Source organism: Amblyomma maculatum, chromosome 1, assembly GCF_055883805.1.
Source record: "Amblyomma maculatum isolate TAMU_Amacu chromosome 1, ASM5588380v1, whole genome shotgun sequence".
Taxonomy (NCBI): domain Eukaryota; kingdom Metazoa; phylum Arthropoda; class Arachnida; order Ixodida; family Ixodidae; genus Amblyomma; species Amblyomma maculatum.
In genome coordinates, this window is record NC_139344.1 from 17111624 (window position 1) to 17133444 (window position 21821).

Here is a 21821-nt window from a genome sequence, read left to right on the forward strand (position 1 = left end):
CCGTGCGATGTCACGCTAGCAGGCAGAACCACGATGTCATTAGAAATTGCCGACATTGGCTGGAGGCCCTCATTTGAAAGACGTTTGCCGTTTCGTTCCCGCCTAGCAGCCTGTGTGAGAAACCTTCAGTTCAGCACCAGCCGTCCAGCATCAGGTCAGGTTCAGGTCCGCACTCATTTTTCTGTTCCTTGTGCATTATAAAACAGTATCTCTGTTCTCGACTGATCGTGGGCTGTCCATGTGCTGTCGTGTGAATAACAAAAATTAGAAAGCGAACATTAAAAAAGTTTCGCTTGCATTACAGATTTTATATGCTCTGGACAGCCTGTGCATTGTCATTTCTGTCGTGTCCCGAGAGAAGCAGAAGGTACGCCCTGGAGAACTTTGTGGATAAAAAAAACAGCACTAGAAAAAAAAAATTGTTTGAACCATTTCACAAAGGACTTCGGTAATCGTAACCTTACCTTGTAATTACTAATTTAATGTTGCACGATCATGTCAGAATCGTGGTTTGAGTTTTTAGGTGTGCCACTGCAGACCATAACTGAACTTGGGCTGGAGCTTTCAATAGTACATCCAGCTGTTTTACGTTACTCTAATCGATGCTTGTCCCTGACGAGAGAGCAATTTCAGTATGCTTGTATAGCTGACTATGACTATCTTTCTCACAGCATGGTCGTATGTCTAAGTGGCGGCGCACACAGAACTTAGCCTACGTAATGAAGGACAAGGAGTCGGTAAGCTTTAAGGGGACAGACGTAGATAGTGCATCATTAAATATTCCGGGAGTTATCTTTACTTGTTTTCTCAACCTCCTGATCCTCCCCTCTCCCCCCTGTCCACTGTATAGTTCCCTTTAAATCCAATCTTGTTTGGAGTTTGTGAAAAGATGTGTAGTACCCACTCCATGTTCCGATAATGCCTTCTTTTCTCGAGCTCATCGGGCTCACTCGGTATGCAACTCGGACACAGACGGTGAATCGATTTGCGGAGGTAGATTGGTCTGTGTAAATCCAAATCATTTATTCAGCATTCTTTTTTTACACAAAAAATACTAGGACAGGAACAGAAAGCTACTGTACTAGTAGTTGGATGAGGTCCCTGCCCCTGTCTTGACAGCAAAAATCAGGCACTTGGGTACAGATCAAAATTTACGATACCACCAAATCACACAGACATGCACAAAAACACAGCATTGCGTAACCATGCACGAGTCAGGAGAATCAGATTAACAACAATAATACAAAAAACAAAAGTACAGAACATTAAAAAACAAAAGTACAGAACATTATGTACATTTTGTACGCAATATATTGTTTGTTATTCACTGAAAATTATAAAAATGGCAGATTTACATGCTTTGTAATATGAGGTGTTCTTTCCATTTTTACTTCGAGATGCTATGTGTGTTGGTACTACTTTCTTCTAACGGATTAAGGTACTTCAGCATGTGATACTGTAGTCTGCATAGGCCATGGTTTTACGTGAAAAGTGAATTAACCAGAATCCTCTTCTATTTAGATATGGTGTTTGTAATGTTCTTTCAAGATTACACAGGTTAGTGAAAATGTTATTGTTTTGTCTTATAGCTTCTTTGCATTTAGTAATGAGGTTTAATTTATGGACTTGCTGTAAAGGAAACACATTAAAAGAGGAAAATAGTTCATTTGTATGGGCATATAGGGGGCATTTGCTATGCGACAAATGGCTTTCTTCTGTAGTAGGAGCAATTTGTTTATGTTACCTTGGGTTGTGCCAGTCTAGATAAGGTTGCAATAATTAATGTGAGGGAAGGGAGAAATAATAAATTGTAAAGCATAAGTTTAATTTTAAAGGAAGCATATACATGAATTGACAAAGCAAACCAGTAGCTTTTACCAATTTTCCGGCCACATGGTCCACATGCGCATTCCAACTTAACTGTAGTTGCACATTGAAATTCCTACTAATATATTTTTGCGCAGGTGCAAATGGCAGAAGTTTTGTTTTACTAGCATTGATTTCACCCTAGTAATTTCATTAGTGTCATATTTGCCGAAAGTTTGCCATCATAAATGTTGTTCAAATGGAAGAAAACACTGATATCACCTGCATAAATAATGTGAATGGATGCTAATATTTATTATATCATTTACATGAAATATATATACATATATATAGAAATTACATGCGAGCTGCTTGGGCTGCAAAATATTGTGTAGTTCACCGCCGACGCGGCTTGGCCCCACCGCAGAAGGGCTCAAAACGTGGTTTCGAAATTCTAGCCACCAAAATTAATCTTGTTTGTGGAACTGTATATTTACTCAAATGCAGCCAGTTCACCGGTTCCTATACCATCATTTCATTGTGCTCTAATGAGGCAACCATAGCCAGCTGTAAAGAAATGCAGCATTTTACCAATCTAGTGGTTAAGAAAAGTTTTAAGTGAACGTTGATCGATCTATGTGGAGTCAGTTTTGGATGAAAACATCAAAGCGGCATGCCTGTTGCAGTGAAAAACTTTGAGAGCACTGCAGAGATATCTGCATTGGAGAAATGTGAAAGCATGTACAGCCTCGTCCACTTCTAGCTATAACACGGTCACTGCTTTCAAAGCGTCATTGCGTCCGACTCAGCCAAGCAATATAGCTTAGTGGCAGGCCATGTGAAGCAACACGCCCAGGTCCTTCTGTGCTTGCATCGCTTTGCATCGATATATGCCTACGTCAGGTGCAATGTTGCTTTGAAAGCAGTGAACGTGTTATAGCTAGAAGTGGACAACCCTGTACATAGGGAACCTGCGCTGAAGTTTTCCGCGTACCGCCAGTGCCGCTAAATGGCCGTCGCGCCACTATCCTGGTCGGACGGCTGAGATTGCCGCGGCTAGAGGCGCTGAAGAGCGGCTAATTTATCGCGAAAGCAAAGGCATGCTGCTGCGTTAAAAAGTGCTCTATTACGATAACAAGATTGCTCTGTATTCCATTCCACCGCAATCGTACAAAACACAGTGGCGGTAGAACTCGGCTGGATTCAGGAGACTGCATGAGTAAGGAGGATTGTTGAGGCGCTACTTATTACGCTTTATAACGTGGCTTCGCCTGTCATAGTGTACATATAGAGTTCTGTTTATTCGCTTTTATCATTTGCACAATCTTATGAGAACGTGTTGTGAAGGGCGCCTTTTAGAGCTGGCGTGGGCTTGAGGTTCACGCACGAACATCAGATGTTGAGCGTTGCTCGTGCACTTGAGTGGGCCGTCGCAAGATGAATGGCAACTCAAAGTCAATAAAGGACGAGAGTAAGTCATCTTGGTGTGCATATTGCAATCGTCTAAAGATGAAAAAACAAAGAGTTAGCCCATTAACCGAATACACAGTATTGTCGGAAGTGCAAAGAGTCAGGTAATGCCCTAACCGGCATGCTTTCACACTTCTTCCCGATTTTATCTATCGCAAGTCCCTAGTGACCCTTCAACATTTCCCTATGGGTCAGTAAGTGAGCCTTCCTTGAAAACAACTCTCCAATTAGAGAATTAATTCATTCATTATTTGCTTCGAATAAAAGATGTATTGCTTCAGGAGCCCAGAAAGCGCTTTTTGAGTTTAAGTTGGATGTTTTATTTTGATGGCTGACTTATCGCTGAAAACATTCGTACAATATTTGTTTTGCACACGTACAATTTTATAGATAGTCTTCATGCTCAATTCAGAACAACTTGCGTATTGGAAATATCATGCTATACGATCTAGTTGCTTCACGCGCTGAATGATTATTGCATAGCACGTATGCTGCTGTCACCATGATTGCTCTAGTCTTTTATTTGGGCACGAAATAATCTAGATACGCCGATCTCTAGTCGCAGTCGGCGCACAGGGTGGCTTGGGGAGGGGGGAGGAGGAGGGTGCGCCAATGTATGATCACGCACATCACACCGTTAAATGGTGCATGCTGCAATTTTCTGTTCTTTGCAATTCTGTGCAAAGAACAAAGCATAGCAATTTTGTTGTTTCATGTTCGCGCTATTTTTTTTTTGGTACTAACCATCACCGATACTAACCCCATCTTTCGATGCAGTTCATTCTTGTCTCCTAAGATAGAGAGCGCGAGTTTAGACTAAGAAGATCTAAGATATATGGCAACTCTCCCCCACGCTCTCTCATTGTAGGGCGCCGATAATTTCTGCCCAAAATTTATCAGTGGAACAATTGTGGCCATTTAACTATTTACTGTCCTGTGCGAGCCTTTTCGATCGATGATTCGCAGCGGATCTCGGTTTTATTCGCTTCGAAGAATGAACAAAATACACTTCAAACCATCAATTGATAGTCGTTCGCTGTCGTAAACAAGCAAGTGTCAAAACGCAACTACAGGTCTTTGTTTCTCTATAGATGCGGTGAACAGCATCGCTCTAAATAATGGTGCGTTATATTTCGCAACACACGAGGCACTTTTTGGTCGAGAAATTTTCTCATCATGAAGCTGTTGAATCATTACTATTCCTCAAAGGGCAGTAGGTAAGTACTGCACGCGTTCAATTTGCTTAACGCGCGCAGTATTTCCAAATCCTACCTAATGTTGGTATAGCAGGGAGGTTGTTTCACTTTGGTGTGATATATTTACTCTCCACTAGCAATGCTTCAATGCAGGTAATCTTATTTGCTAGAAAGTGCACGTGTAATTGCAGCGTAGGGACACTCACCTTTGCAAGCGCCCCATATATAGCAAGAAACAAAAAAGAAAGACTGAACGCACGAGAACCATTTCAAACCTGCGCGTAGCGGCGTGATAGCTTTGATAATGCAGCGGCAGCGCGAGCCAAGTAGCAGGCAGCTGAGGAGGTCAGGTTGCGCCTTTAAGTCAATCAAAAAGGAAATTCCAAGTTCTTCAGAACACTAGGAGGACCATGTCGGGTGGAGCGGCGTGCAACAGCCTGCCCTCCTGTTCACCCTAACAGTGGACTACCCTGTAAATCTGCGATAAAAGCATTATGCACGAAATACTCACAATCCGCCGTTGGGCACAGCCACGGCACGACGAGTGGCGTGCTCCGTCCTACTATACGCTTGCTCATTTTGAAACCAGGCGACGCTGGGTGTCTGATTTTAAGCGCGCCCCCTGGGCAGCACAGGTTCCCTATCGGCTGCTCTTTAGTAGCTCCTAGTCGTCTTCGGTGTCTCTTTAGTAGGGCATGCAAGTGGGTTCTGTATAGAATGCCAGTGAACTTTGATGTGTTCAAGGGAACGCTGGTTTGATGCAATGTCCAGTTGCCCACAGCTAAAGCTTTCGCTCTGCACTTGGCACTTTTAAGTGCCATGACTCGGCACTTTTGAGTGTTATGGCACTTTGTTTAGTATGACTCGGCACAATTAAGGTCTGTGCCCCAGCACTTTTGAAGTCTGACTCAGCACCTTTGAGGTGCCATGAAACAGTACTTTCAGGTGTCATATGACTCAGAACATTTAAGAGTCATGACTATACAGTAGTCATGATCATGACTGACCTACACAAGTCATGGGCTCTATAGGCATGCACATTGAATCTCCGATCTTACTGACTCATGACTAAACTGTAATGACTCGCGTGTCATGACTAGGCATGACAGGACATTTATATACCACTTGTTATTACATACACATTTATGACTACCAGTGTCGTCTTAATGTCACATCAGTTATACGTTACATTTTGCTTACATGTTTTGCTTCCACGTTCTGCGGACATGTTTTTGCAAACATACTCAAGTGAGGCTTTCACTTTAACAAATGCTACAAACATATTTTGTACTTTCGGAAGAGCCATCGTGCATGTGCACTGTAGGCTCCCAACACATTGAGCTCTCGGAGAGGTATTTTGAGAGCTGTCTGGTGTGGTTCACATAGCCATCAGGCTGTTTCTGCGCACGGAGCTGCAGAGAACGACGATGTCATCAGTGTAGCTCTTCATTCTGCTGGGCAGAATCCGCACACCTTTGACAAACCACCTCTACAATGCTGCCTAGAAATCGGAAACACATTGCAAGGGAAAGTTTCGCCGCGGAAGTGATAGCATGGGCGCCACGGCGGTAGGAATTTTCGTTCCTCTATGATAGGCGAATATTGCGGCCATCTTTGTGTGGTGCAGTGCTGCAAGTCTTGGTCAAGTCATGAATCGAAAGGATTTTCGTCTGAGCCACAGAATGAGGCCGTCGCAGCACCATTAAAGAACAAATTGCACTGAAATTCTAGAGACGGCTCTTTACTGCGATAAGCAGCCATTTCTTAGCATTTGGAGACCATTTGGTCTTTGGTGGTGCCGCGACGGTAGCGATGGGTGCCATTTTTCGGCAGAGGCGAAAATTCTTTGACTTCAAGACTTTTGATCAAGCCTTTTGATCAAGACTGCACGACATACAGCATTGTTGTCTGGTTCTTGGCTTGCAAGTGTTAGGGAGAACCAGACTGGAATGACAATGAGGTTAAGGCTTTTTTAAGGCGCGGTCTCGACGTAGCAAAGAAAAGGCGAATGGTGACGAAAATCCCCGTCCCTTGAAAGGCCGCAGTGGTAGTTTTAGTTGGTGAAGGTGATGAAGGTGTTTATTGTTTATGCCATCATTTCACTGTCAGACATTTGTTTTTAACCCTCTGCCATTGTGCAGTCACGTTTGTACAACTGCACTTGCAGAAGGTCGCAAAATATTCGAACGTCGTCAGGTGCACAGCTATAGATATGACCGGTGAGAAAGAGGAACGGAGCAAAAGTGCTATTCTAAGGTCACTGCATCAAGCATGACGAATAAAAGCCCATTTAGACATAATATTTTATTTGGTTATATAAGAAGCAGTACTTGAAACCTTTTTCGAGTGCTCAAGTGAACCAGAACACCGTCAGCTTACTATCATCAAGTAGTCCACGCATCCTCACTGCAGCTCGATCAAAACAGAACCAGGTGCGGCAGTTGGCTCCGTGAAGTTTTCCCGCTTACCCCTCTTGGAATTTATTGCCCAATGACGGTATAACTTGGGCTCGGAGCGCTGAAGTCCGGCATTGGTGATGCTGTCGCAACGGGATGATGCAAAAGCGAAGCAGACGACGCCTGGTATGTGTTGTGTGTCCTGCCGTCTGCTAATGTCGTTCTGTATTGCGGTACATGTTACCTTTCTTCCTGAAATGTCTTTCAAGAATAGTTTGCTGGTTTCCTCGTGCAGTTTTCAGTGCAACAAGTACACTCGAGAGACATGGAGAGTTTCATGTGGTGTTGCATACACACCGACAGCGTGCTGTCTTCATTACACGAAGCGATGCATTCTGGATAGTCCCATGTTGTCGTCTTTGGGAGCAGACGATGCAGCACAGCTGGGCTTCAGTAAATTGACAGAGTACTTTTTCGTTTTCAACGGTCCACCAAACAAACACGTTGTTACTCGTGCGCTACCCCGATACGTGCTTGCAAGATGTCTGCAGATTACTCAGGAATGTATGCATGGACGCTGTGCCTGAAAGATCAGGCGTGCTATGAAGAAAAGGCAAAACAGTGCAGTGTGGACCCGTTCATGCTACTCACGGACGGCTGCACTATGGGTTTGGACTTGTGGCTGCCCGTCGCCGACATTCATGAATTTCTAGTTCTGAGGACTAGTTTGGCACTCTGCCCGAATTGGCATGGATCTCGCGTCTCAGTTCGTGCGTACCATCCGCATTGGCGTCGCTCAGAGAGCTCCTTTGGCTTCTCAGACTCGTGCATGCATATTTTGAAGCAAAAGCTTCACTACGCCAGGTAATTTGAGCCGTCGGGTATGCACAGCTTTCACCTTCAAGTGACCTTGACAAATACTGTGCCTTTTTCCTTTCTTATAAACCAATCTACAATCGAAGCGAAACCTTACTACGCTGGGTATAGCAGGTCTTTGTGTGATACTTGCTTTTCCTTTCAAATGACCTTGACCTAATTAAGCATGTGTCCACGATTTCGTGGTGGTCACCAAAATGTATACTGCACCTTCCTTTCCCCAAAACATAATTTAAACAGAGAGGTAGCCCTGGGTTGTGCGATGTCATCATGAACAACCTTGAAGGTCAAGACAGAAACTACGCCTTTCTTTTCTTATAAACCAATGTGAAATACAGTTGAACCTCGCTACAACGAAACTGACGGGGCGCGCAAAAAATTTCGTTAAAGCGAAATTTCGTTGAGGCGAAAACAGCCCAAAAACACTGTGAGGTTGGACCGCATAGTGTCAAAACATCATTTATTTCCAAAGAAGTCGGTCAGCTTCTTCTGCTTCTTTTTTTTTGCCACGAGTGCAATGGCAAAAAGACTTCAAGATCGTTGACAGCGTGCTCTGTGAGATGCCGAAGTCCGCTGCAACATCTCCCTTTTTCCTGCCGCTGGATGCCGCGCTGATAATCCGTGCCTTCTCTTCAAGCGAGAGGAACTTCCGCTTTCTAGATGAAGTCGCCATGCTCGCATTCATTACAGCGCACTAGCAGCACAAGCACGAGTGAAAAAAATCTAGGGCAAACGCGCTGCTGTTGCCAGGCTGCTGCGTCCTTTGGCAACGGATTGGTTGCGGCTCTGGATTGGAAGAAAACGGGAGCTTGCCCCCGCGCCTTGTCGCAAGGCAGCCAGCCCGATTGTCATCAACACCAAGCTATGGCGGTGATCATGTGCGTTTCAGTGAGTGGATTAGTTGGGTCCAGCGAATGTTTAGCGAAACAAAGCAGCGTGGGCCTATGGAAGTACATAGATGGGCGGCGATATGCTTGTTTTATTGTAAGATATATTTTTAAATCGAGCTTCGCATAGCAAAAATTTCGTTGAAGCGGAAACGCGCCCCAAAAATGATTCGTTGTGATGAGAAATTTGTTCCATTACTTTGTATAGCAAGCTGACGGGGAATTGGAAATATTTCGTTGAAGCGAAAATTTCGTTGAAGCGACGTTCGTTGTAGCGGGGTTCGACTGTATACAAGAAAAAATATGAGAACATGATCTTGGCTTGGTTAGGTATAGGTGTCCACAATCGCTGACGTCAGTATCGAGTGCGCAGCCACGCTACGGACTTGGAGTACACCAAGTTCAAACCAAGACAAACTTTACGAATAACCGGAGTCTCTTCCCAGCCATAACCAAAGAAAAACCTTCTAAATAAAGAGCTTTATCATGTGTAACCATGCTTCAGCTTTTGCTTTACACTAGGTTTCACTGAAGCTAAACCATAGCCAATTTTTTGGAATCCTGGACATGAACCCAAAGTCGTTCCGTCTGGTGTTCAGCTTCTGCATTTTGTTTTGTGTTCGGCTTTCACAGACCACCACAGCACGCTATAACATTGTGCCAGCACGGTTTGCGCATATTACGCGACTATGTAAACGTGATTGTGTTACACGGGCGGTGGCTGCGTCGATCGTCTGCTGCCAAAGACCACAACATGGTGGGCTACTCATCAGAATGCATCTCGTTTCCTATTTTTTTCTATTCCAACTCAGCAGTGCGCACATGCATTGCTGGTTTAAACGCATTCGACTATCGTACAGAACCATACACATCAGGCTGCTCGGCATGGGTTGCTTGCAGGACAGCAGTATGATGCGCGGCCGGCTTATAGGAGGGACGGCAACACCGCCCAACCCCATAACCGACGCGGAGGTGGCACTGGCGGCGCTGGTCGGAGATGCGGCATTTGCAATGAGGAAGGTTCGTGTAAAATCATTGTTCTCTGATTGGTTGTATGGACTGCAAACTGTTTTAGCATTCTATACTCTGGTGCCCCTGGCCACTTGTGCAAAAAAAAAAGAAAGATAGCAATAATATTGTCGCGAACCATTGAAATCTTTGTTGGTAGCAACAAAGATTACAGCAGATGAAGGGCTTTAAAGATGTGGCACTAGGAAGTCGTGTTGTTTTATACATTAGAAAAAAAAAAACACATGTAGCGCACATTCAGTTCCTTTTTTTTATTCTGTGTTGCTCGTAATGACTGATTTCTTTTTTTTTTTCAGGACACGATCGCCGACGCTGCCCACACAGGCCCCCGTAAAATTTCAGCTGGTTTCAGACGTGCCCCGAGCGTTCATCGACAAACGTCTTCTTGGGCGAGAGGCTATTTTTAACCATGTTAGCAGCGTTACATTGTTTTAGTGATCTCTTACAGGGTCAGAGAATTTCACCGTTTTATAAAACGATGCTTTAAAAATAGATTGTACACATTGCTCATTGCTCCACTGTGGCATCTTCTCTTTTCTTATAGCAGCAACAGAGCGTTTTAGTGCCAACGTACGGTGTTTTGCGTACGCCTGGGCAAGCACAGCAACGGTACCAGTGCAGACACGTTGGCCATGTTATCACTCTGTATTGTCTCTGCTGCCCTACATTCACTGCGGACTGTGCGCACCACTATAATTACTCCGTTTTTATCTAGACCCTTGCACATATAGAGTCGCTGGTACGGAGGAAACGTTTGGTGAGCTCAGCAATGTAGTGCGTCCGACCTCAGACGTTTGGCGGACATGGCTTCTCAGAAGTTTGCACCGAGCTGCAAGAGAAGCTTGGAAGTGCCTTCCAACCGAGCCGCGTGCACTGCAGAACGAAACCTGACGTCCCCAGGAAGGTCTTTCGGGAATTTCGCGCTTGCACAGCAAGCCCAGCGTCCTCGGCTGCGATGGGAACCCCCGGCGCTGCCTTGCTCATCGAAACGAAGATGCGATCACGAGTCTTACCCAAGCTAGTCTCGTCCGCCGGCTGCGGCGGGGGCTGCCGCTGAATGATCGCCACGGTGGCACTGCAGTGAACTGGAGTGCGCCACTGCTGATGGAGCAGACGACACGCGCGCCGTGCGCTCCGAAATGCATTCGCTGCGCACTGCCTGGTGCCTTGTATGTGTGATGCTGCTCTTTAGTTTTTTATTTCAGTTTAGTCGTAATATTGAATTCGCGCCTCAGTTATTGGCATAACCACGGAAACAATTTTTTTTGTCATGACCGAAGTTTTGCGCGCATGCCCTGGAGCTGATGGAGAAACAAAGCCAATTTTTATACCCCGTTATCCTCACTGAATACTACCACAGTGCCGTATTGTAACAACGTCTGAAGATTTTGTATAAACAATCGCGCTTGCATGAAGGACTATATTAGGTGCACATTCTAGGCTCAGAGCACCATATGTGCGAGAAGCAGAGCGCTGTCACCGGTGTTTTCGTTCACGCTATAATTTCATCTTTACTTAACTGGAACCTTTTGGATGCATGCACAATTAAAGCACGTAAGATAGAAACCCGAGCCCTGCAAATCGCATCGCACTTCAGGCAAACTGCTAATATGCGTTCTTTGGTGCTTAGGAAGTTGAGTAGCCACTCGAATATGCTATCCCTTTTCTTGAATTGCATTTTGCAGCCTCAAAACATGTTTTAACAGCCAGCTGATGCTTGAGAGGAAGGCCACTAACCCTTCTTTCAAACTCTGTCCTTGAAAGGTGTTCATTTTCATTTCATAGACCTTTTACCAACTTTGTCATCAATTGTACATCTTTCATACGACAACCTGCTCAAGACTTGGAAGTCTTTATTCTTTACACCCGCCAGACTTGATCCTTTTCTCCTTGACAGGGTGTTCTGAGTTAACTTTCGCAAGTATTTGCAGGCTATGCATGCGTGTTGCATCAGAAAGAATATATAATACAGTTCGTCGCAAAGTGACGCCCACTGGAGGAGGGAAAGGTCCTTTTCATGCATAGGCTTCAATCTGCAGCCAGAACACAAACTAAGTTTTGCAATGTCTTGAAGAAGATTAGTTATCTCTTCTTTTACTTAACAGCTGCTATCTCCTTCACTTTCTTTTGCTCGAATCTGCGCTGCAGCATTCATGGCAGCTTCATCTGTATAACTGCGCTGGAGCAGAACTCGCCTGCTACGTAGATTGCTTCCGGAGATCCGTCCTCGCTTGAGTTGCATGTGTGAATGTTACTTGCTTATCATCAGAAAGGTCGACATTTGTCCACGCGGTGGTGGTGACTGCAGCTTTCTGCATTCCTGGAGCAGACTCGCGTCACGCACGATCCACCGGCACTGTATTCTTCAATGGGCTCACTGGTGCTTTGGGATCAGTGCGCTTCTTTCTCTCTGCAGGTCTCCCTGCTGACTGTTTTTGCTCGCACAATTAGCTACGCTCATTTCTCTTTTGAGGCAGGGGTTTCGGCAAGTATTTTAGAACGTCAGGAAACACTGTCTGGACGGCATCCTTCGTGAGGTAACATCCCGGGGAATCTCAGTTAACCTTTCCCTGAATCACAGTCTTCTCAATAAAACAGCTAGGGTTTGAAGCGTCGCTCACAAACGACACTACCTTCGTCGAGCACTCTGTCGCCGCTCTTGATGGTGCGCTCCCACTCTTGCCTCTTCTCTGCGTCTTTCGGTGTCCTAAGACAAAGCATTTCACCTTGAACGAGTGCTACCCGCTCTTGCACCCACGAGCACGAGTTGAGTTGCAAGTATTTTATTGAATAGGACGGCTCATGGCCATGGATGGAGGTAACGCGGAGTAGGCAGAATCTTTGTTTCCACAGATCATCACTGAAATCAAATTGCTCTGATCAGGCCACTAAGGGAGCCATACTTGGCAAATATTATTGTGTTAGCGTCAGTTCCTAGAAGGCGGTAGGGTTCAAAACACGTGCTGTCACGCTTGTGCCATTGTGTAGACATGACGCGATCGCACATCCATAAAAAAGGAGCACCAACACACATGCTAACTTCCGCGGATTCCGGCTCGCGAGCGCAAAGAAGTGCACATGGTGCGCAAGCGTTGCCACGGCACTAGCGGTTCAGCAGGGCGCAGACGCGCAGTACGGCACAATCTACACCACGCGACCACGCTCCGATAGGGAGCCTCGATGGGCGTTTGCATCGAAGCTTCCTACCATAAGGGAGCGCACCTGAAGTTTGCTCCCACTACTTCAGCGCCGCCTCCTTCCTCTGGCAGTCATTTCTGAACTGGTCGGGAACGTCGCCGGGGGAGCGCATTGAAGCACCCACGTCCCGACTGGTACACGCGCTGCTCGTGCCGTTGGCACCCTCTCCTTCATTGTATGCACGCGCTGTCTCACTCGCAGGTGCACAAAAGAGATGTTGCTGGTTGCTGCGAGTCTGGCTGGCATTCCAAGGCGTTCAGAGAGGGGAAAAAGTTATTGTGTCCAGGGGTGCGGAATGGCCCCTCCTTGGTTCTTTTTATTAAAAGCACAACAGCTCCATGCTTGCAGTGCTACAGAATGCCAGCCCTGCAAGTGCACTTGCCACTGCTTGTAAGCTGCTGCTTCGGAGAGCATAGTCATGAATGCTAAAAAAGATGTTCGCGATGAAACTTCTTTGTCGCACAATTTACGAGCTTTGCACCTAACCAAAACACCACCCGGGAGGACTGGGAGGCGACCCTACTCGCCTGCTCCGACCTGAAAGCCCAAAAGGCCTTGGTCAAAAGAGCAATGGCGGCAGCGGAAGCCACTGGGGTCCCGTACTAGGGACTCCACCCAGTGTTTGTGAGGGGAAGGGCACTAAGCCTGACCCCAGAGCAACCTTCATGTAACTCCATATTTTAAACGTTTTCACCACCACCACCAGAGAAAGGAGACCACCCACAATTTTTTTGCCATGAACGGCCTCCAACTAACTTCTATCCAATTGAAAAAGTATGGCATTATTTATTGCAGAAACATTTAATTACCAAACTTTGGCACGGAATCGTAGCGTTTAGTTAAACATTTCTCCATTATCGTAATTTACTGACGAGTGTTCATGCGGCCGAATGCAGTTTCGAAAAAAATTTTGAAAAGTCAAAATGTTTGTCATCCACATCAATGAGCATTCGCTTATCATCAATGGCTCTGCAGATAGGTTGTCTTGAGGGTACGGTTGGTTGGTTGGTTTGTGGGTTTAACGTCCCAAAGCGACTCGGGCTATGAGAGCTGCCTTAGTGAAGGACTCCGGAAATTTGGACCACCTGGGGTTCTTTAACGTGCACTGACATCGCACAGCACATGGGCACCTTGCTTTTCGCCTCCATCGAAAAGCGGCCGCCGAGGCCGGGATTCGATTCTGTATCCATTAAAGGGGTCATGCAATGCCTAAAACGGGGTAAAGCAAATCGGTCGAGAGATAGGTACTCCCTCACAGGTCAATTCACCGCAAGAATTTTTTAGCTAGCTTCATTAACACCAGATATCGGTGATTAAAAATGGCGCTCCTCCTCGCTCCCCTCAACTCAACACTCCGAGACACCAGAAAAAAAACGAAGAAAACAGCTCGGGAACTCCGCACCGCTAGCCCCGCCCATGACGCTCGGTTCTCAGACTTCCGGTCGTCGCGCCTGTTTTCCCCCGAGCGTCGCCCATGCATTCATGGTCTGCCTTTCCCGTCCCGTCTGCGTTTGCATAGCTTTCAACCTTGTCTGCTGTCTTCCTCGGCCGCCGGTGTCTTCAGTTTCTTGACCTCTCGGAATTGTGTGCGACAGCAGCCCGAACGACTCGGGTCGTTCGCGAGCGCATACCTGCAGGTGGGAGTCCACACATACTGGCGGCCGCCGCGGAGGGAGCACTTTCCTTCATATCCCTGTCCCAATCAGCGCAAATTAGCATGCACTCCTGCCGAGCACGGCTTTCTACAAGACCGCTTTCTTCTCTCGCGCTGCCTGGGTCAGCCTCTTTGGTACCGTCTTCTGCGGTTTGACCAACGGTGGCCGGTGACCCCTCGCGGAGTTGACGCGATAGCATCGACTCTACATGGATGCTGGCAGACGATCGAGCGTGCGAGTTGCCCGCGTGCACATATGTCGTCGTCGCTTTTAGTCCGGAGCTGCTTTCATTATGGTCGGCGAGAGGCATCTCTTGTGCATAACGAATGGAATGTATACGCGTACGTACCACCGACGAGAGCACGGACTGATGATCGCTACAGAGTTTGGATATCGGATAACAGGTGAGCACGAATTATTCGTCCGCGAATCTTAAAATTGAGATTAACAAAAAGGATAGTGTAGTGTTTTCTTTTTTTTTTTTTACGTCCTTTCGCACATCGTTTAGGAAGTGCCAATGCGCAACGTGCACGCGTGTTTATCTCGTGTACGCATCGTCCGAGCCAGAATCGACGGCGCAAAACATCAGCAAAGCAGCTCGGCACATTCAGTTCGGCAGCGCAGGTTGTCACTGATTTTCGCACCGACACGCAAGAATCGCGCACATGAGCATGCGAGCGGCTACGCTAGAGACGCAGCGAAGCGGGTGATTCCAAAACGCCGTCCGCCGTGGCTTCGACGCAAATAAGGCCTAGCGACGACCAGGGAGCAGCGCACGATCGGAGTGCCGTCGGTCGCAGCGCCCGCGGACGGCATCTCTGCTGGCGACATCCGGTGCTGCACATAAGCGGTGCGAATTTGTGTACTTTCGCGATGAAGCTGAGGACAGACCTTTTTTGACGCACGTTTCATTTACACGAAGGTTGATGCTGTCTGCCTTTTTAATCGGTACGGTGTTGAATCGGACCTGCGTGCTCTTTTCGCACTGCTGCACCGACACGCACTTTCAGTCGGACGCACATAGCTTAGGAAGTGCCAATGCGTAACGTGCACGCGTGTTTTATCTCGTGTACGCATCGGCCGATCCAGAAACAACGGCGCAAAACATGAGCAAAGCAGCTCGCCACATGCAGTTCGGCAGCGCAGGTTGTCACTGTTTTCCGAAGCTACACGCAAGAATCGTGCACAGGAGCACGCGAGCAACTACACTAGAGACGCAGCGAAGCGGACGATTCTAAAATGCCGTCCGCCGTGTCTGCGATGAAAAAGAAACAAGGCCTAGCGACGAGCAGGGAGCAGCGCACGACCGGAGTGCGTCGGCCGCAGCGCCCGCGCCTGGCGGCATCGGGTGCTGCACTTAAGCGGTGCGAATTTGTGTACTTTCGCGATGAAGCTGAGGGTACACCTTTTTTTGACGCACGTTCCATTTAATTATTAACACGCCGCACAAATGGTCGATGCGGCAAAGACGAGACGGGACTACAGTACGCTGCTGCGCCGTCGGTCGGTACATAAAGGTTGATGCTGCCTATTTAATCGGTACGGTGTTAAATCGGACCATCTAGTGCTCTTTTCGCACTCCTGCACCGACGCGCACTTTCAGTCGGACGCCACCACCTTTTCGGTTAATATCGCGAACCGAAGCGCCAAGCTCGGGTTCACGCATGCATTGCAGCACTCGAGCAGACGACTTTCGCAGCTACCGGAAGTGTGTCAGTGACGTAGAGGGCGTCGCGGCTGCAGCCAATGGCAGCCTGTCATGGCCTGTCACTTTGTGACTGGTGACGTAGGAAATCACGGCAGAATAGTCCCAAATCTCGCCGCCACGCGGAAATGGCGCAGCCCGCGAATTTCAAAAAACGCTGCTTTTAAAAATTAATAATAAATCGCTGGATTTCTTCCGATGAGTTTAGTTTGAACGAATGCTCGGAAGCATTTGTTCTACACATTGAAAACGTTTGTCAGTGACCTTTCTAGCCGTTTCATGCCCCCTTTAAGCACAGGAGTCGAGCGCCCTAACCACTGGCCCATCACGCATCGGGACAGTTAGCAGATGAGTCCTTTTTGTTTTGAATTAGCATATGAGTCTCAAAAGGGACTCATCCTTGCGTCTATAGTACCGCAGGTCGCGTGCATACCTTCAACGCGAAAGCTGGACTCAGTCGTGCAATCAAGAAAATTGACCATTGCACCCAGGCTGATCACAGAGGGAGTCCTTTCTACGGTCGCCATCTTGGCTCGACTGTGGCGCCGCCTATAAACCGTTTTACCGAGAGCGAGCAGGAGAGGAGGAAAATACTCTAACCAGATTCCTTGCTCCGGCCCATTGTTGCCAGTACCGAGTGGGCTGTGCATTCGCACGCTTCATGCATAGCAGAGCGGCCTTGCAGCTCGGTATATTGTCGTTTGAGAGACCTAAATACCTTTATTAGCGCCCCTTTTAGTGGCAATGTCATTGGGACAGCAATGCGTGATCGTGGACTGCGCACAGAATCGAAGAAATCGCAACATGATTGCCGAGAGCGTATGCGGGCAGCATGCATCGACAGTCCTAGTTCGGCTGTGATGTTTCTGCTTCACCGCTTTCCAGTCTAAACTTATTGAATTCGATTATGAACGTTTTATGTAAGCCAGATAAGCTTAGTACCAATGACGGACTCACGAATATGATGCCCACTTCACTTCCTCCGCCGTAGTAGCCACGCACGCCGGGCAGGCCGTGCCTCCCGCAAGCCCATTTCCGCCAATGCAAGAGTGTGCTAAAATCTGTTCTTCACTTAAACAATAAGCCGACAGCAAAAAAAAAAAAAACTTTCTTGCGGATTTCTGATCCATACCGTGTTATTGATAATTGCAATACAAATAAGTTACGCAACACATTACCGCTGGTGCGGCGCTGGCTCATCGTCTGCACCCTGGCTCCGCTGCTAAGGCGTCACCGAAATTTACATATTTCTTTTACTGATACTATGGGATCGGCAGTAAGGCAGTTCCATGAGAGACCATTTACTCTAGCGCTGAGCAATTACAAAACGTCGTCGGATGTGCCTTCGATGCGAAACAATTTAGGCCTAGCGACGACTAGGGAGTAGCGCTCGACGAGAGTGCCGTAGTGAGCCGCGCCAACGGGCGGCGCCGCTTTCGTAAGCGCTGCTGTATGTGCTGTGAATTTGTCGTTTTCTTTCATGGTGCCGCTGAGAGCACACGTTTTTCGACGTTTTGCTCAACAATACGTCGTGCAAACGATGCTGCTACGACGTACGGGACGGGAGTATACGATGTTGTCTCGCCGCAGGACGAACACCAAGGCTTTATAAAAACGTTGACGGATGGTACTTTAGACCCTACTTCGTTTAAGTACTAGTCCTGAACCGTAGTTTAACTTGACAGTATGCATTGTTGAAGCAGGACAGCTCGATCGTATATCGAAATGGGTCGCACTTCATGTTAAATCAATACGGCGATAACTTGTGGGGCCCTGCGCCACATATCTGTGAGGCCCGTGGCGCGCCGCGCATTCGAAGGCCGCGCCACTTCCCAATGCTCCCTGCGCGGTGCCTGTTTCCTTCTCCCCTCTCGTTCAGGGATAACTGGTCCCGCGCGAGGGGGCTATAAAGGAAGGCACGCGCCGCCGTCTCGCTCTCTCTTCGCTCCTCTCTTCGTTCCTGTTTCTTCGCTCCTGGCGCGTCTCCACGGAAGACGACCGGCAGGCTGAAGCCCCCCTGACGACGACCCCGTACCACCTTGGACGACCCCCTGTGAGATTAAAGATGTTTGTTACACGGCCCGCTGTGTATTTGTCGTGCGCATCCCTCGGGCAGAGGAATCGCCCACAACTGGCACCCAACTGGGGCTGAATTAGCACCCATGCGGACGATTTCTCTGCCGACGTGGCAGCGCACGGCAACACGACGGGCTGGCCCTTTGTATGATAGGCGCGACGCCATTTTGAGTTTAGGGCTATCGTGTGTGCAGATGGCGCGGAGTGTAGTATAGTAGTGTTTGTACAGTGTTTTAATTTTGTTCTGGGTTCTGTATGTGTTTTTTAGTGTCGGACGGTTTGTGTTTTAGTTTTGTTTTACATATGTTAGTTTTATGAAGGGTTGTCGCCGCGATTAGCCTTTGTGACTAGCCTCTTGATGCGGGCTAGGTGGTAGTCGTGCGTGTGCAGTTGTTCTGCGGCTCCCGGCCGGGATTAGTTGTTGAGTGCAATGCCTCCGAGAAAAGACATGCCAGATAGGGCCGCCGCTTCGGGCGCCAGTGCGTCCGGAAGTGAGGTAAGGGACGCGGTAGAGTCTTCGCAGGTTACCGATGCGGCCACTCTGATGAGGCAGATGAACGAAATATTGTCGGTGTTCACCCGTCCGCTCGGTTCGGTGGCTAGCGTCAACCAAGCCGCAGCTGCGGCGACAGTCTCGCGTCTGCGGATAAATGTAGAGGTTCCCTCCTTTTCCGGCTACACGGACGTGAAGTCAGTCCACAAGTTCTTGCAAGAACTCTAGGATTATCAGGGCACTGGGTTCCCCAGACAACGTGGTGCTAGCGCAGGTAATTCCCGTAGCACTTGTTGAAAGCGCGGCGCGATGGAGACGCTGCCAGCCGGCCTTCCAGTCGATGGCAGACTTCACAGATCGCTTCCGCGCCGAGTTCTTGCCGCCCGATTAGAAGCGCCGGATGCTTGAGGAGCTAGCGTTGCGCACACAGCACCCAGAGGAGAGCCTCCTCGAGTATGTACGCGCAATGCAGGAGCTCTACAAGAGGGCAGATCCCACGGCAACCGATCTTGAACAGGTCGCGCGCGTGATAAGGCAATGCCATTCGCGCTTCAAGCCGTATTTGCGGGGACGTGGTTTTGCAAACCTCGAGGCCCTAGCACAGGAAGCGAAGGTAGTACAGGCGGATTTACTCGCTGAATTGCGCTACCAGCCACCCCCCAGGCCAGCAGAATCGCTAGAGCCGCGATGCGCCTGGGCCGGAGGCGCAGACGTAATGACGGTAGGGCAGGAAAGGCCAGCGGAAGGCTCTGCAATTCCTCGCACTCTTGACCCGTACGTGTTCGAGCAGCGGCGTCGAGTTGGGCTCGTCAGGGACGACCGCGAAGGCGCGGAGAGAGGGGGAAGACGTCCCCAACCGCTTCGTGGAACGCGGTATCCCCCGACCGCGCGGCAGGTGAACGATCGACTTTGCTGGAATTGCAACCAGCCGGGCCACGTGGCACGAGAGTGTCAAGCAAGGCGTATGCAGGGAAACGCGGACCGCCGGCAGCGATAATTGGTAACACCAGCCTGTCGCCGTCGGCGGGAGAATTTCGTGGAAGCCACAGCGGAAAATTGGAAATGTACTCCCACGTCGCGTCACCGGGCGACCGCACCGGCGGCGCAGAGGCTTTTGTCCCCCTCGCCTGTAGAGCGCAAGGAATGTTGTCGCGCTCGAGCCCCTTTATGCTAGTGCGGTTAGCTGATCAAAGCTACTCGGCACTCATTGACACGGGCTCAACTCTGTCACTAGTCGGTGATGATGTGTTCCAGGCCTGCCCTAGATGTAACATCCGTGTCAGGCCAGCCGAAACCCCTTTGAGCTTAGCAGCAGGGACGACAAAAGCGGAGGGAGTGGTACGTCTGGTCCTGCGTTTTGACGGCAGGAAGCGGAGGCATCGCTTCGTCTATCTGCCCGGCTTAGCCATACCAGTTATTCTGGGAAGAGATTTTCTTTCGAGCGAAGGCATTGTGCTTGACATGAGGGAGAACAGCTATCGCTACAGCCCCTTCACCCCCCTCATTCCCTTTGTTAGCGCACCCAAACAGGAAATCGTCGCCCAGCGGGCGAGTGTCCACACTTGTGTGACAGACGGCTCCCCTGCGACACTGAATGGTAGCCCATTAGAAGCAATTATCGCGTCCTTCTCAGGAACCGGTAGTCAGCGCCAAAGGCTCGTGGAAACTTTACTCCCGTTTTCGGACTGCTTCACAGAGAAACCAGGCAGAACCGACTTGCTTCAGCACGAGATCGAAACGGGTGATGCGCGCCCTTTCAGATGTAACCCGCGGCCGTTAAAGGTCCACGGAAACGGCCCCCAAGAAGCCACTGATAAACGTGTTCAGTGTGTAGAACACATCCTTTTGAGCATTAACGCAAAGTATAACTCCTTGGAACAAAGCCAGCGATTTATTATTAATTTTTAAAAACAGCGTTTTTTGAAATTCGCGGGCAGAGGAAATGCCGCTTGGTGGTGTCGTATGGAACTATTTCCTTATCCCGTGACGTCACGGGTCGGTTGACTGGCAAGGCTTGCTAGAAGCTGCCATTCGCTGCGGTCACTGCAACCATGACGTCACGAACACACTTCCGGTAGCTGCGAAAGTCGTCTGCTCGTGCGCTGCTCGAACTCTGTGCGGGCTGTTACAGCTCGCCGCCCTTATCGGTTAGGTGGCCATTGCCCATTAAGTGCAACAACCGAAGCGACGCAGGGATCGGCAGAACGAAGCTGCATTTACAAATATCTTATTTATATAACGTGGTTTCAGGAGTATCGGAGTGTCGTCCGACGAGGCGTCAACAGCACGGTTAAGCACCGCACGATGGCAGCACCTCCTTGACCGCCGTAAACATCGCCGCTGTGGCCCCTCCCCCGCATACCGTTCGCGAACCACACGGCGGATCGTTAGCACCGATGTCCGAAATAAAGCGTGCTAAAATTTGTTGGCGTCTGGAATACTGAGCCGAATATCAAGTATGAAGCCCTCGTGAGGATCGCTGACCAGCAGCAAATTGCTGGTAAGAGCGATAGCCGTGATACAAGCTAGTTTCTGCTCAAGCCAGCTGCCGCTGGTGCATTTCGGCTGATCCGATCTGCTCGTACTAGCGCTGCTATTAATGCGTCGGCAGAGTTAATCCTATAATTATTTTACTATGACAGGATAGGAATCGCTATAAGGCAGTTTCATAAGTAGACGATTTACGACAGCGTTGATCATGTTCCAAAGCGTCGACCGCCGCGGCTTCGAAGCGAAACAATAGGCCTAGCGACGACTAGGGACGGTCCGGCACGGCGCCCGCGTTCGCCGCGCTCGCACGTTCCACCCCCGCGGTAACTGTGTAACGTACCTCAGCCTGCTCGCGGCATCCCGTGCTGCAAGCGTTGCAAACTCGTGTACTTTCATAGCTAAGGCCGCGTATTTTTTGGCGTTCTGCTCAGCAACAAGCCGTTCAAACGATACTGTAGGCACGACAAGGCTTCAGTACGCAGTCACTGCGCTGTCGGCCGTAATCGAAGACGTCGGGCGACACCATAATCTATACATCGATCTT

The 21821-nt window shown here is 48.7% G+C and overlaps 1 protein-coding gene across 1 annotated transcript in view; it reads left to right on the plus strand.

The window, feature by feature from the left end:
• Positions 1 to 10152, plus strand: part of Top3alpha (topoisomerase 3-alpha) — a 58293-nt gene extending 48141 nt beyond the window's left edge. Inside the window, exons 18-19 of the mRNA XM_084587806.1 lie at positions 9532 to 9651; positions 9957 to 10152. Coding sequence (XP_084443932.1) covers positions 9532 to 9651; positions 9957 to 9994 — 158 coding nt within the window. The 3' untranslated portion in view covers positions 9995 to 10152. The remainder of the gene's footprint in view (positions 1 to 9531; positions 9652 to 9956) is intronic.
• The last annotated feature ends 11669 nt before the right edge of the window (positions 10153 to 21821 follow it).